The 13,516-nt window shown below is 37.6% G+C and overlaps 1 protein-coding gene across 8 annotated transcripts in view; it reads right to left on the bottom strand.

Annotated features, from left to right (window-relative positions):
• Nucleotides 1-13,516, bottom strand: part of NALCN (sodium leak channel, non-selective) — a 335,141-nt gene that overhangs the window by 131,394 nt on the left and 190,231 nt on the right. For all 8 annotated transcript variants that reach the window (XM_086708540.1, XM_086708523.1, XM_086708529.1 and 5 more), the window contains one exon: nt 4,345-4,482. In XM_086708540.1, the coding sequence (XP_086564666.1) occupies nt 4,345-4,482 (138 nt within the window). The remainder of the gene's footprint in view (nt 1-4,344; nt 4,483-13,516) is intronic.

The following is a 13,516-nucleotide window of genomic DNA, read 5'->3' as shown; positions in this document are numbered from 1 at the left end:
GAGCTCTTTGCCAAACTGGCCAGGATGTAGGTTAGTACTTAGACATAGCAGTTGAGATTCAGGAAAACTGGGCTAAATCAGATTGGGCTAACATTGTAGAGCCTGTCATAGTGACTGTGGGTTGGAGGATGTCCAGAAAAGCAGAGCAACTGCTGATCATGTTTTAGGCAAAATCTCAAGTGAACTGGCAAAGTGACTTTGGTCCCAAGACTTTTTGGGTAGTATAGTATGAAAGGGACACTCAGATTTCATGTCTTGTGGAGTGCCTTCTTTCAGTGAGTTAATTAGCTCTCATTTAAAAAAAAAATCATTTATAGGGGCGCCTGGGAGGCTTGGTCGGTTTTGGTTTCGGCCAGATCATGATCTTGTGGTTCATGGGTTCGAGCTCCACACTGGACTCCATGCTGACAGTGCAGAGTCTGCTTGGGATTCTCTCTCTCTTTCTCTGTCTCTGTCTCTGTCTCTCTAGCTTGCTCTGTCTCTCTCAAGATAAATAAACTTAAAAAAATTAAAAACATTAAAAAAATCATTTATAAATTTAAAAAATCTGAGTAGTTGTCCTTTTGGCTTTAGATTTCATAATCAGAGAACCCAACCAAATATCTCAAAGCTTAAAACACTTCACATAAATCTGGTTAAGAAAAACCTTTGAGTTTTCTTGCAGCAGTGTATTTTATCTGGCTCACACTATATACAAGCAGTACGTTAAGATTCCTTAAAGACCAGAAATTTAAAACAATTAGAAGACAGAGGAGAATATTTTTCCCACATCAGGGTGGGAAAGAATTTCCTAAGCATGAATCCAGAATAAATATTGACCGTAAGTGAAAAACGGATGGTTTTGACCATGTCAAAATATAATGTCAAAAGCCATCAGAGACAAATTGAAATAACAAAATGCTGCCTAACAGAGGAAATTTGCAACTCCTACAGCAGTCACGGGACTACTATCCCACAGGATATGTAGTACTCCGACAAATGCATTCTAAAAAGACCAACTAGCTTTTAGAAAAACAGGTAAAGCTTACAATATGATTGGGTGGGTCACAAAGATGGCCAGTAAGCATATGAAGAAGTGCTCCCTTATCAACAACTACTGAAATGCAAAAATGCAAGCTAAAGGCCAAGTGATACTACCATCCAACTCATCAGACTGTCATAATCTTAAGCCTAACCACGTCAACTATACATGAGGAAGGAAGAACATGGGGTTCTCAACTGCGGCACTTGGGAGGGTGAGCTAGTATAGCTTGCCCATTGAACAGGGCTCAGCAAGTGTCAGGTCCCTACAGTGAATATTTTAGGTTTTGAGGGCCGAGAGGCAACACTGATGATGTTCTATGCGTACTTATATAGTAATTTTAAAATGCACAAACCACTCCTGTGCATTGCTCAAGGGCTGTATAAATAAAGCCTGTGGACCAGATTTGATATATGGGCTTGCAGACCCATGCTATAGAGCCATCTGGGCAGGATCCAGGATCTGGAGTTCTACTTTCTGGCATATAACCTAGAGAAACACTCACACAAGTGGACACAATGTATACATGTATTAGTTGCAACATTGTGAGGGCAAAACATTGGAATACAACTTAAATATCCACCAGGAAGGACTGATAAACAAATATGACAGTCAGTCATATTCCATATATTCATGATTATATATACTAATGAACTTTATGTACATTAGGATAAAAAGATTTCAAAAACAGTATTTGGGGAATGTGTGTGGAGTTTGATCCCATTTACCCTGAAAATTGCTGCTACTAATGATCTTAAGGAGAGAAACAATGATCAAATATGACTTGGCCTCAGCATGCTGTGTGGCCATAGCAGTGAGAAAAGTGTACAGGGACATGCCTCCCAGGGACAGCCATCAGGGCACTGGAGCATAGCTTCTCAACTGGAAAATTAATATAAATCTTAAAAACTAATGGTATAAACTGTTTGTAGGTTATAACCTTAAATTTAAAACATTACATATTTTTGATGGATACATATATATGTGGGAAACTACTTCATTTCATGGATTTTTAGACACACGTTTATTTTTACATTTCAACAGTCTAAAACTGGCATGCAACTTATCTATGTGTGTTTGGTTTAATTGTTGTTTCTTGTTAATTTTAGCCAAAATAAGAGTCTTCCTATAGTTAATAGCATGTTAAATTCAGTAAAATATGATTTAAAACTGGACGATAGATTCATACCAAATACATCCCAGTCATTATCTGGGAGACATGGTGCGGGCGGAAGAAGGAAACATTAAGGCAGAGAAGGACTCGGTCTAGGAATGGGCATCAATGATGCTTTAAGCATCTGAACATATTAAATGTTTAGCCTTTATTAATGTATAGCTTTAAATGCACACAACATCTTATTTAAACTCAGTGTTGGTGATAGCTGTGATCACCCTCTTATCCCATGGCTAAAACATCCCCCAAAATACAGCTCCCATATAGATGGCATCTTGGAAAGTAGGTATGTGGGGCATCGTTACCCTCATTTTCAGATACAACGCAACAGAGAGGTTGCGTTGGTTTGGTATAAACAGTTTACTAGGCCGAATCATTTTTCTTCTTGCTTTCGTATTGTGTGAGACTTTCAATAAAGGATCAAATTTGTGTGAAACATCTGCCATGAGGATAGCAAACAAATATATTGTTTTAATAGAAGAACAATTAGATTATTACTATACATAGATGATTTCAATCATATCTATCCTACCTTTAACTATGATCAATAGTCTCCAAGCTATTCCATAGTTATACAGGAACTTAAACAGGGTAGGTACTTAATAAACATTAGTTGAATTGACAAATGGGTGTGTGGATGGATGAATGAATGGATGGATGGATGAATGAGATAGACTTAAAGGTCCCAGAAGACAGGATGCAAAGCCCTCAGGGCCAATGTCATGAGGTGCAGGTGGATTTGGCTCTGGAAACCAGGCCTCCATTCCTTCTGCAGAAGGTTCTTTCCTTTTGTGCATATTTTAAAAGTCACCCCACGTAAAAAATGCCAAAACTATTTCTATGTGGTTCTACGGTTTGAACCTAAAACGTTACACCAAGTAACAATGTATCCCTATACACTTTTTGACCTATGTGCTCCCTTTCGAAAGAAAGGTTCTGCCTATAGCAAATGCAACCTTGAACACATCTAGTTTCTGAAGCACCTATTTAGTTCACATTTAGAATTGGAAGGAATCTTAGTGCCCATTTGTAATTTGTCTTATTTTAGTGACTCTTGGAGAGAGGTTTGATTCCAGGAAGACATTTTCAGTGATAATGCTAAACTTCACAATCTTAGGAAATAACAACGTAGCTGCCTGACCACAGGCTATGAGACCAGGAAGACATGGGAACGTCCTGGGTCTAGCATTTACACTGTACATGATGTTGGGTGTGTTTCATCATCTGTAAGCCTCAGTTTCATCATCTGTAAAGTGGGAACACTGCCTACCTTGGTTGTTCCAAATATTAGGAATGAAATTATGAAACGTTCTGCTTTTTAGCAACAGCAGGGCTTTTTGTTTTTTGTTTTTTTAATTTCATGTGTTTCTGATAAAGGATAACATTTTGGGTCCTTACACTAGAACTTTTAACATAATAGAGCTTAAGTTTGCTTCTTAAATATACACACATTTATTATAAGGGGATGTACTTTGGCCATTAGAAAGATCTGAGAATTACATCCCTTACTATGTCAAGGCCATATTTCACAACCTTTTTCTTTCTGTTTAATGCACATGCATTGAAAAGAAAATTCTCCTTGTGTGATAGAAGTCAATTTTTCCCGGGTTTTGGTATTTTGTTTTCATGATGCTTTTTGCAATATTTGTGACTCTGTGTTTTAATTTTTTCCCATGTGTTTCTTTCAGCCACACAGCCCAGAAACACAGAGCTGACTTCTAACTGCACCCTAGAGTCAAGGTCTTCAGTTTAATGTCAGCTTTGGAATGGAAGCAGTGAAACTGAAGAGTGTGTCCCCACCTTATAAATAACAATAATAGCAGCAGCAATAATAATGACATAGTTCTGGGAACACTTAGAGATGGTTAACCATGTACTTGAATATGGGATTTCATTATGTTTTATCTCGTGTTCCCTCAGGCAGACACTGGCATATAGGATGGAGCCCTCCTCTTAGTAAAATTTGGAATCTAATTCCTCAAGCAGTTGGAGTCATAGAAATTTAGACTGGAAGAAACCTCATGTGGCCGGACTACTCTACACTGGTTCTCTGACTCTCGTTTTGACATTGAAAAGAGGCCACAGAAACCGGTTGATGCTTACCCCACTACGGTACTAAGATATAATTGACAAGAAATGCTAAACTCACCAGAGTGGCAAAGAGGTGATAGAGAATGAAATAGATGGCTACCACAGGTGCCCACATGTGTCCCACAGCATTTAGGGTTTGGTCCATTACGTCTACCCATCCTTCCTGGGTGAGGATCTGGAACATGGACATAAACGCCTATGGAGGAAGAGAATGGAGGCATTAAACACCAGTTCAGGCTTACATGCAGTTTAAAACTAGTTTGTGGTGTTTGAGGACTTCGATCTCAATATTATTGATTTTTATCTGATTGATTGGGAGAACAGCCTTAATTCCACAGAGGGGAAAGAGCTGAGAATTAAAGATCCTTAAAGCCTGATATCTAGCTATTCAGTGTGGAAAACTAAAATAATCACCCTGAATTATTATTAATAATAATTACCCTGAATTAATATTAGCCTTGTTGGTGGTAAATACTGTTGAGAAAATAAAATAAAATAAAATAAAAAGACATCTTTTTATTTGACTTTCTTTTTTTTCCTCTAAGCAAGCTAACGAGTTGCTTAACATTTCCTACAAATAACTGTATTTTTTTTCTGTTGCTAAGTGCAACTTATTTTTATAGCGAATTGCATTTGATTGTCTACAGACATATGAGAATAATAGCCTTGATTTTACTTTTATAGTACCCATCCATCAAATTATTTCAGTTATATTAAAAACACAAGACTCATTAAAAAAGAAACATTTCTAAATGGTATTACCATACCAAGAGACTTAATAAAGACAAACATAGTTTCATGATTTTATTTATTATTTTCAGGGTGCACACTCAAGACCATGAAAGAGGCCAAGACCTAAATAAATAAAAAAAAATGAATAAATAAATAAAATAGAGCATTCCCACAAAATCTAGCCAAGCTAAAAGACTCATACTTTCTCTGCAAAGACTTTGGCTAGTTCTATTCTTACAAGTTTTTCTTATTAAGTATATGATTATATGTACATCTCTGACTCGTGTATCTTACATACATTAGTGAACAATAAATGCTTCTTAATGAGGATTTATTATGATGATGATGTCTGGAGAAAGTGACAATTGTAATCCAGTGACTCTTTAAAAATGTCTTTATAGGCTTTAGTACAATGAAGATGTAAATTGGATTCTCAGAGTCCAAGAAATAAGGTCCAGGATAATACAGAGATGGACAGGCCCAAGATAAAAAGCCCTGTTACACTGAAAGGATCTTAGAGACAAAATGAACCCTACAGAAAATCTACTCTGCCCTTTTTTTTTAGAAGATAAGGAAAATGAGGCTTAAAGATGATTGGTGATTAGCTCAAAGTCACTCTATTAACGTGTGGCAGTAACAAGTACCACTGAGTCATTATGACTCCAAAGTAAGTTCTTTTCCAAGCATTGCAGTCCATGTTCAGTGAGGTCTTGAATCTACTAGTTTCCAGGCTGCACCCCACACAGTACACACTCTTAGCAGTTTCCTTTCCTAGGGACACTTAAATTTTAACTGTTTTAGAAGTACGACATTCAATCCCAGCACAAAGCGGACCCATTTGAACAAAGGAGCAATTAATTGGTAAGTGATTCTTTTACTAGGAGATAAGTTTTTCCACCTATCCTTTGTCTATGTGTGAAACACTTAACATCTCCTTGAGTTAATTTTTTATAACCTCATTACCTACAACGTGTTTTGTTCATGTAAGCATGAAGTAGGCTGTTATTGATGCTTGAACTCAGCATCGCCAAGGAAGACAATATAATACTTTCTTTGCCAGGGCGTCTAAGAGAATATTAGTCCTAACTCATCCGAAAAACGCTTCAGATTTTGCAATGCGTCATTTAACTTCTTAAGAATGCCAAAACTTATTGAGGACATTGCTTTTTCCCTCTGTGTATGTTTCTGTCACATATTTATTACATCCAAAGACAAGGAACACAAATTTCAAAGACAATTCACATAAAAATATCAGACTGCTGTATTTTCTTCAATGAAGACGTCACCAATGTGAAAGTGTGTGTACATCCTCAAGACTCAACAGCACAAGGGGAAGAGTCAACACATCTACCAGTATAAACAGAATTTCACCCGACATGAATTCCTTTCCCCCAAAATGACAGGCCAGCTTGTGATTAAATCCAACATTTATTCTTGGTACCTAGAGACCAAAAAATGCAGGTGTACCTTTCAACTGCCTTGGGCACCAACCAAATTAATTTGTTTTCATCCACTGCATTAGCTTTCATGAATACTCAGCTATTATACATTCAGTAAACGTTAGGGAACATGGAGCAATGGGATTGTAACCTGTTGCTGGCAGATAAGCAATGTGGGCAAGAACACAGGGGTTATCTTCCACTCTTTTCAGAGTCTCAGAAGAAAAAAAAATCTCCTTTCTGCACAGCTCAGCCACCTGAAAGTGCATGTTGTAAGATGCTGTGAATTATATTTGAGAGCAATGCTTTGTTACAACGCGATTCATGTGTTTCCAGCTGCTTCCTTGAATAAACCAACAAAAAGTAGCGCCATGAAATATTTCAATTACGGGCTGAAAATTAATTTGTGCCTGGCATGAAGGCTGCTATGTCAGTTTTGTTGAAATCTTATCCAGAAATTAAATCCCAACGACTGTTGGAGATGTGACTCAAGTACACTTACTTATATTTATATTGTCCATGGAATCCGTGTCCCTTGAAAGCCTGCTTAGTGTATTTATTTAAATGTGGGTTATTAGTGGTTACTGAAGGCTTGATGTGTTGGGGACTGAGATGAGGAAGACACAGTTTCTTCTACTGAGAAATTTATAATCAAGAGTAGAGAAAAAGATGAAAATGACCAACTGTAAGAAAAGGGAAAACATGGTATATAAGAGAATTGTGGTAAAATATCATGAGCCAGTTAGAAGTATCAATGTACTCCTCTTGGGTGAGGCAAGAACTGTTTGGGGAAAATGATGGCAAGTGATTGTCATGATGAAAATGAGAAGGACTTAAATGGGGAAGAAGGGGGCCATGAACAAAGGGCTGGAGGAAATTGTTTTCTCTGAGCTCCTTGTCTCTACTTAACGTCATTTTCCTATCCTGTTGACCTCTTGTCCCTCTTTAATGGTTTCTACCAGCTCTTTATAAATTAAGAAAATGTATCTTTTATCTGTTATATATGTTTAAAGTATTTTCCTCAATCCATTTGTGGTATTTTTGTGAACATAAATTTTACATTTCTATGTGGTCTAATTTGCTATTCTTTTATCTAAGGTAAAAAACTTCTCTCACTGGATGATTGGACATAAATGTACCCATACTTTTATGAAGTAGTTTTAGTTTATTATGTTTAACATGCTTAACCAGAAGTCACATTTAAATCAGTTTGTATCTGGAATTTATTTTGGTATAAGAAGTGAGATAAGAATTAATCTTATTTTTTCTTTTAATAGATGATCAGCTGACTCAGCACATATAATTGAAAAAAATTTATCTTTTCTTCACTAATCTGAAATACCTCTTATCATAAACTGAATACTCAGACAATTTCAGCTCTATTTCTAAATTTTTATTTTTTTCCATCAATCTATCTCACTCCAAATTGCCTAACAACTGTACATTCACTTTAATAATGATTAAAACGAATTAATAATTTGATTAATGAATTTAAAACATCGTAATGAATTTAAAAAGCTAGGGTTCCTAGCTGTTCCCCATAAACTTCTGTTTTCAGAATTCTTTTATTTACTTTTACGTATTAACTCCTCAAAACATCCTCTTGTTTTATTTGTTGAGATTACGTTAATCTAAGAAAAACTAATATTCTCCAATATTCTCCAAACATAGAAATGTTTACCTTTCAATTTATTAACTTTTTATTCATGATTCTGAGAAAATATTTCTACTTATATAGTTTCCACACACTTCTTGTTAAGCTAATTAATATTACCTTTCAAAAGCTTGATCAAGGTGATGTCATATCATTAAAATACTGTATAGTAAAGAAACTTGATGATGAGTTTCTTAATGGATGATAAACTGCAGACTACAGCTGTATGCCTAAGCACATTTTTTAGTCCTAACTGGTCTTTCATGCTTGCCAGTACATTTATAATCAACAGATTGATAAACTATAAGTTGACTATAAAAATATTGTTCACTGTTGAGTCGGGTAATGCTCTCAGATCTTACTTCCTTCTCCAGGGCTCCAGTATTATGAGGTATACGGTACCAGAAGGTCAATGCTCCAGGTAAATGCTCCCTTTCTCACTTTCCACTAATTGCTCAGAATCTGACTTAGTTTCATGCATTTTATTTGAATCTTTGCTTTCTTACACAATTTTCAGTTAAGTTTAGTTTTGCTTGGTTGAGATTTTCTGATTGGTTTTGACAGATTTTGTTGGAAAAAGAAATACATACCTCCCCCCCTTCTATTTCCTATACTTTCCAAATTCTCATGAATTTTATCTATTGTTTGGAATAAATTCCACTCTTATGCTGCTGTAGATGTTCTTCCCAAAACCTTCTGTTACTCCAAAACCATTGGATTCTTGCTCTCGGATATTTTTCTTGGAGTCTTCTTATCACCTGTTTTAATGTGGACTAATTGCTTTCTAGATTTGCTCCATGGTGGTCAGAATCTTTGCTTTGAACTTTCTTCTTATTCTTTTTTAAATATAATTTATTGTCAAAATGGCTAACATACACTGTGTAAAGTGTGTTCTTGGTTTTTGGGGGTCAGTTTCCATGGTTCATTGCTTACATACAACACCCAGTGCTCATCCCAACAAGTGCCCTCCTCAATGCCCATCACCCATTTTCCCCTCTCCCCCACCCCCCATCCACCCTGTTTGTTCTCTATATTTAAGAGTCTCTTACGGTTTGCCTTCCTCCCTCTCTGTTTGAAATTATTTCTCTTCCCTTCCTCCATGGTCTTCTGTTAAGTTTCTCAAGATCCACATATGAGTGAAAACATATGATATCTGTCCTTCTGAAATACAATTAACTTTGTCTAGATCTTTTGTTCTATTACGGTGTCTCTATTACGGTGTCAGAAAGTGACCCCAAATCTCAGGCCTGGTTGTGAGTCCTGTTTCAATGTCAGCTGGGTTTTCTTCTCTCTGCTTTGCTGTCTCAGTATGAGAAGAGGGGTTTGCAGGGACAGAAGTATTAGCTACGCTATGGGAAGTCATGCTCGAAAGATCAGGCTTCAGGTATTTCTTCAGTTCAGTTATTCAGAAATCCTTATTGCTGCCAGAGCCCATCAGTCTCTGGTGTTCGCATCCTCAGATCATGGGCTCTTCCAGACCTCACTCTCCCAGCACTGGCTCCAGGGGAGGACAGACAGGCTGATTCTGCCATTTTGGGTTCTCTGTGAGGAGAAAGAATACAAGAGGGGCTCTTGCTCCCAGGGCCGCCTGTCCCCTTGTGGCTTCTGTTTTCTTCTTTTCTCCTCATACTCTCACTATGCTAAATTTTTGTGTATCATGGGAGACAATTCGTTTCTGGAAATCATGATTATTTTGCTTTCACTCTCAAGCTTTCTTTCTGTCTTGGAAAAATAAAATGGTGAGATCTAGCAGTTTCTTTTGCCTCTCGTAAAAGGGCTGGAACAAGTCACTTCTACACTGGGGGGTTTCTCGTCTTTTTCCAGGCTTGTGCATGCTTCCATGGTCAAGTCTCCTCAAACAGAAGGAGAGGAGGATGTGTTTTAAGATTTGCTTTTCCAATTTATTTTCTTCTCAATGTCTGGAAAACAGGCTTAAGGCATGAGCTTCAAGAGTGAATTCTCCCTCTTTGACTCTCTCTCTCTTTCTCCCAGCTTTCCTCCCTCCTTCTTAGTAGCTGCTATTCAAAGATAATGGTATGAAACTGTGGCTTTGCCTTTGTGTGGTTGTTGCTGTATAATTTTTTCAGGCTGATAATTAACTGTTTCATTTGTTTCCTTAGGTTTTAGGGACAGAGGGTCTGTGGTTTTGCGATTTTACCCCTCAAGTCCAAACCTACAGACGTAAATAAGGGTAAACAACTTTGTTTACAAGTCCTCTTACTTTTTTTTTTTAAATGACACAATCACATGTTAAACACCACTATACAGGTCAGGCCCTGTTCACACTGAAGGTGCCTGGAGGTACTAACTGGATCAGGGATGAGTAGTTAACTAAAGAATGGCCTTTGAGGTGATCAGGAACAAACAACTCTGCTCCATCAGGGAAGAACTAAACAAATCAAAAACATCTTTAATGAACCTCTAGCGGAAGGTACAGAGAAAAATCACAATACTGGCAGTAGCATCTGGAGGCGAACAACTGAAGACAAGCTGTGCAGGTCAGTAGGAACAAGAGGGATCATTAAAAAGTCAGAGTTATGAGTATGTTGATAAAACAAGGAAGCAAACGTCTCCGAATGAACAGGAATTAAGAGGGAAAGAAAACACACTGAGTAGACATGGCAATGATATTCACCAAATGGAGAAGGAAGGTCTTGAAAATCACCAGCTCAGTGACCACCTTTTTCTAATTGGAGTGCATCACATCCCTCAGGTGTGTGGGAATAAAACAAAGGGTGGGACCAGAGCAGGGGGAGAAAGCCACAAGGCAGGATTGTGATGAGGAGAGCTGTTCCAGGGGTGATGCAGGAGAAAACACGTCTAAGCATAGAGAACAGGGTCCTGGAGTCACTGAATGTCCTGAGCACTGCAGGAGAGAGACACAAAGTTCACCACTAGCCCTTCTCAGTCTCCTTTGTTGGCATCTTCTCACGTAATCTCTAAATGCTGCAGAGCCTCAGGGCTCAATCCTCAGATCTCTTTTGTGCCTCTCAACACTTACTAACTAGTTCAACTCACTCATCCCAATGCTTTAAATACCATCTATATACTGATGGCTTCAGCCTCACATCTGGAATCGACTCTGCTTTTCCACTTGAATGTCTATCGGACAGGAATCTCAAGCATTAGATGTTCCACATCAAACCCTTCATGCTCTATTCCCCAAACCTGTTCCCTCTGTCTCCTTCCCATCTCAGGAAATATCAGCTCATTCTCCAAGTTACTCAGGCCAATGACCTCACAGACACTTTTGGTTTCTGCATCCAACCTGTGAGGAAATCCCGCTAAATCTCACCGTGGTTCTTGGTCTCAGTTCCACATTTATTCTCAATATTCCCTGATATTACTACTAACACAGCTAATAGTTTCCCTGTAAGTAGCCCTACATTTTGGAGCTATACTTTCCTGTCATAAACTGAGACTGGGGAACTTGAATAAAAATAAGACCAAAGAGGGAGGAATAAGAAAGTATTTTTATAACTTCTCTTTTGTTCCAACTAATGCCCTTGAATGTCAATCACAGATGGGGTGAACAATGTCTCCTAGACCAGCTGCCACCAGGGCCACCAAGGGCCCATGCCACACTGTTGGTGGCAGAGATAGGTTTATCAATGACAAGACATCCTTTTCTCTCTCAAGGTCCCAGGGATCCCTTGATCTTTCTGACAGACCTACCTAGAGTTAGGTGAGACAGCAAAGCAAGGATATCACCCTATGCTGAAATAAACAGGCTACAAGTCTTTGTCCGGGCCTTGCAAAGCAGTTCATAACCCTTTCAAAGGCATATCGTGGATGCCCTTTGATAACTTGATGCCCCAGTGCATGTTTTGGGTTTTGAGTAGGTGTGAATATAAATTTAGGTCAAACAATAATTAAATATTTTTAAAAAGTAGGATGGGTAAACACCTCAGGTTTTAGTCAACATATATCGAGCAGAATATACAGTATGATCCCATTTGTAATATACAAACTAGATGTGTTCTTGTGGGCCTCAAAATGCTTGAAAGCCTATAAAATAAACTTGGTACTCTGAGGACTGGAATGTAGAGGACAGAATGTGGAGGAAGTGGGGGGGGGGGGTAGATACTCAATTTGAACTTCTTAAAGTAATAGCTTTACTGAGATATATTATATTTTGTGTACCATAAAATTCATCTTTTAAAGTCTACAATTAAGTGTTTTTAGTTTATTCACAGAGTTGTATGACATTACCCCTAATTTAATAACAGTTCATTACCTCCCCCTCCCCTCAAAAACTATGTGCCCATGAGCAATCACTCCCCATTTCTCCCTCCTGCAGCCTTCAGAAACCACTATACTTTCTGTCTCTCTGGATTTGCCGGTTCTCAACATCTCCATCATACAATCCGTGGTCAGGGTTCATGCATGTTGTAGTATGCATCAGCACTGTATTCCCTTTATTGCCAATTGATATTTCATTATAAGGACATACCACATTTTATCTATTCATTAGTTGATGTATATTTGGGTTGTTTCCACCTTTTTGGCCATTATGAATAATGCTGCTGTGAACATCCTCATACAGGTTTTTGTGTGGACAGAAAAATTGCTTTTCACTTAACATGACTTTTATCTTTTGTATTCAAATACATGTAAAATAGATATTCATCTTATTTTTAAAAATAGACACTTTAAAAAATTTTAAATGTGGTGAAGAATACAACCCATATTGACATACAGCTTTCATTTTACAATATAATTTGCATCTACTTTCTCTAGCTCTAGCTGGTTTCGGGAACTCTTTCTCTACAATAGATGTGCTTTCAAAATGAAATCCACTTGACAACTTATATAGTGGCTCAACCTTTTTATTGAGAGTGTCCCTGCTGTGTCTTACTACCAGTCAGCCCTAAAATAGAAGACTTGGCTTGATGTATTCACTGAGTACAAAAGTGACACCTCCTTTGGTTTTAATTGCCTTAATTAGTCACCTACTCAATCTCCTTGTTTCTTTTTTCCCCACTCAAATAGCAGTAATAGGTAGAGGAGTTTTATCCTCTAAAAAATCTACTAGCATCATGATCCTTTAATATTTTGTGGTATAGTTCTTTTATTTAAAACTTAACTATTCAAAACTTTAATATTTAAAATGACTTCAATCAATAACAAATGTTGGACTTATCTCATGTTGGCTGGCAAAATCATGACTGTCAAGATCGAGGTCTTATGGAGAGTTCGGTGGGGGGTGGAAAAAAACAATAAGATGACATTAAATGTACTTAAAAACCTAGAGTAAATTAAAGTTCTAAGAGCCACCACTTACTGTGGCTATACTAAGCTGTCCATAACTCCAAACTCTGTGGGTTTGAAATCTGAAATAAAAACAGAGCGCTGTAACGTTAAAGCCACTGGCAGCAGCCGTTTCTTTACTTCCAATTTCTCTT

The sequence above is a fragment of the Puma concolor genome, chromosome A1, assembly GCF_028749965.1.
Source record: "Puma concolor isolate L17-30 chromosome A1, mPumCon1.1.hap2, whole genome shotgun sequence".
In the NCBI taxonomy this organism is placed as follows: domain Eukaryota; kingdom Metazoa; phylum Chordata; class Mammalia; order Carnivora; family Felidae; genus Puma; species Puma concolor.
The sequence above is the reverse complement of the archived record's forward strand: the minus strand, read 5'-3'. Positions and strand labels throughout refer to the sequence as shown.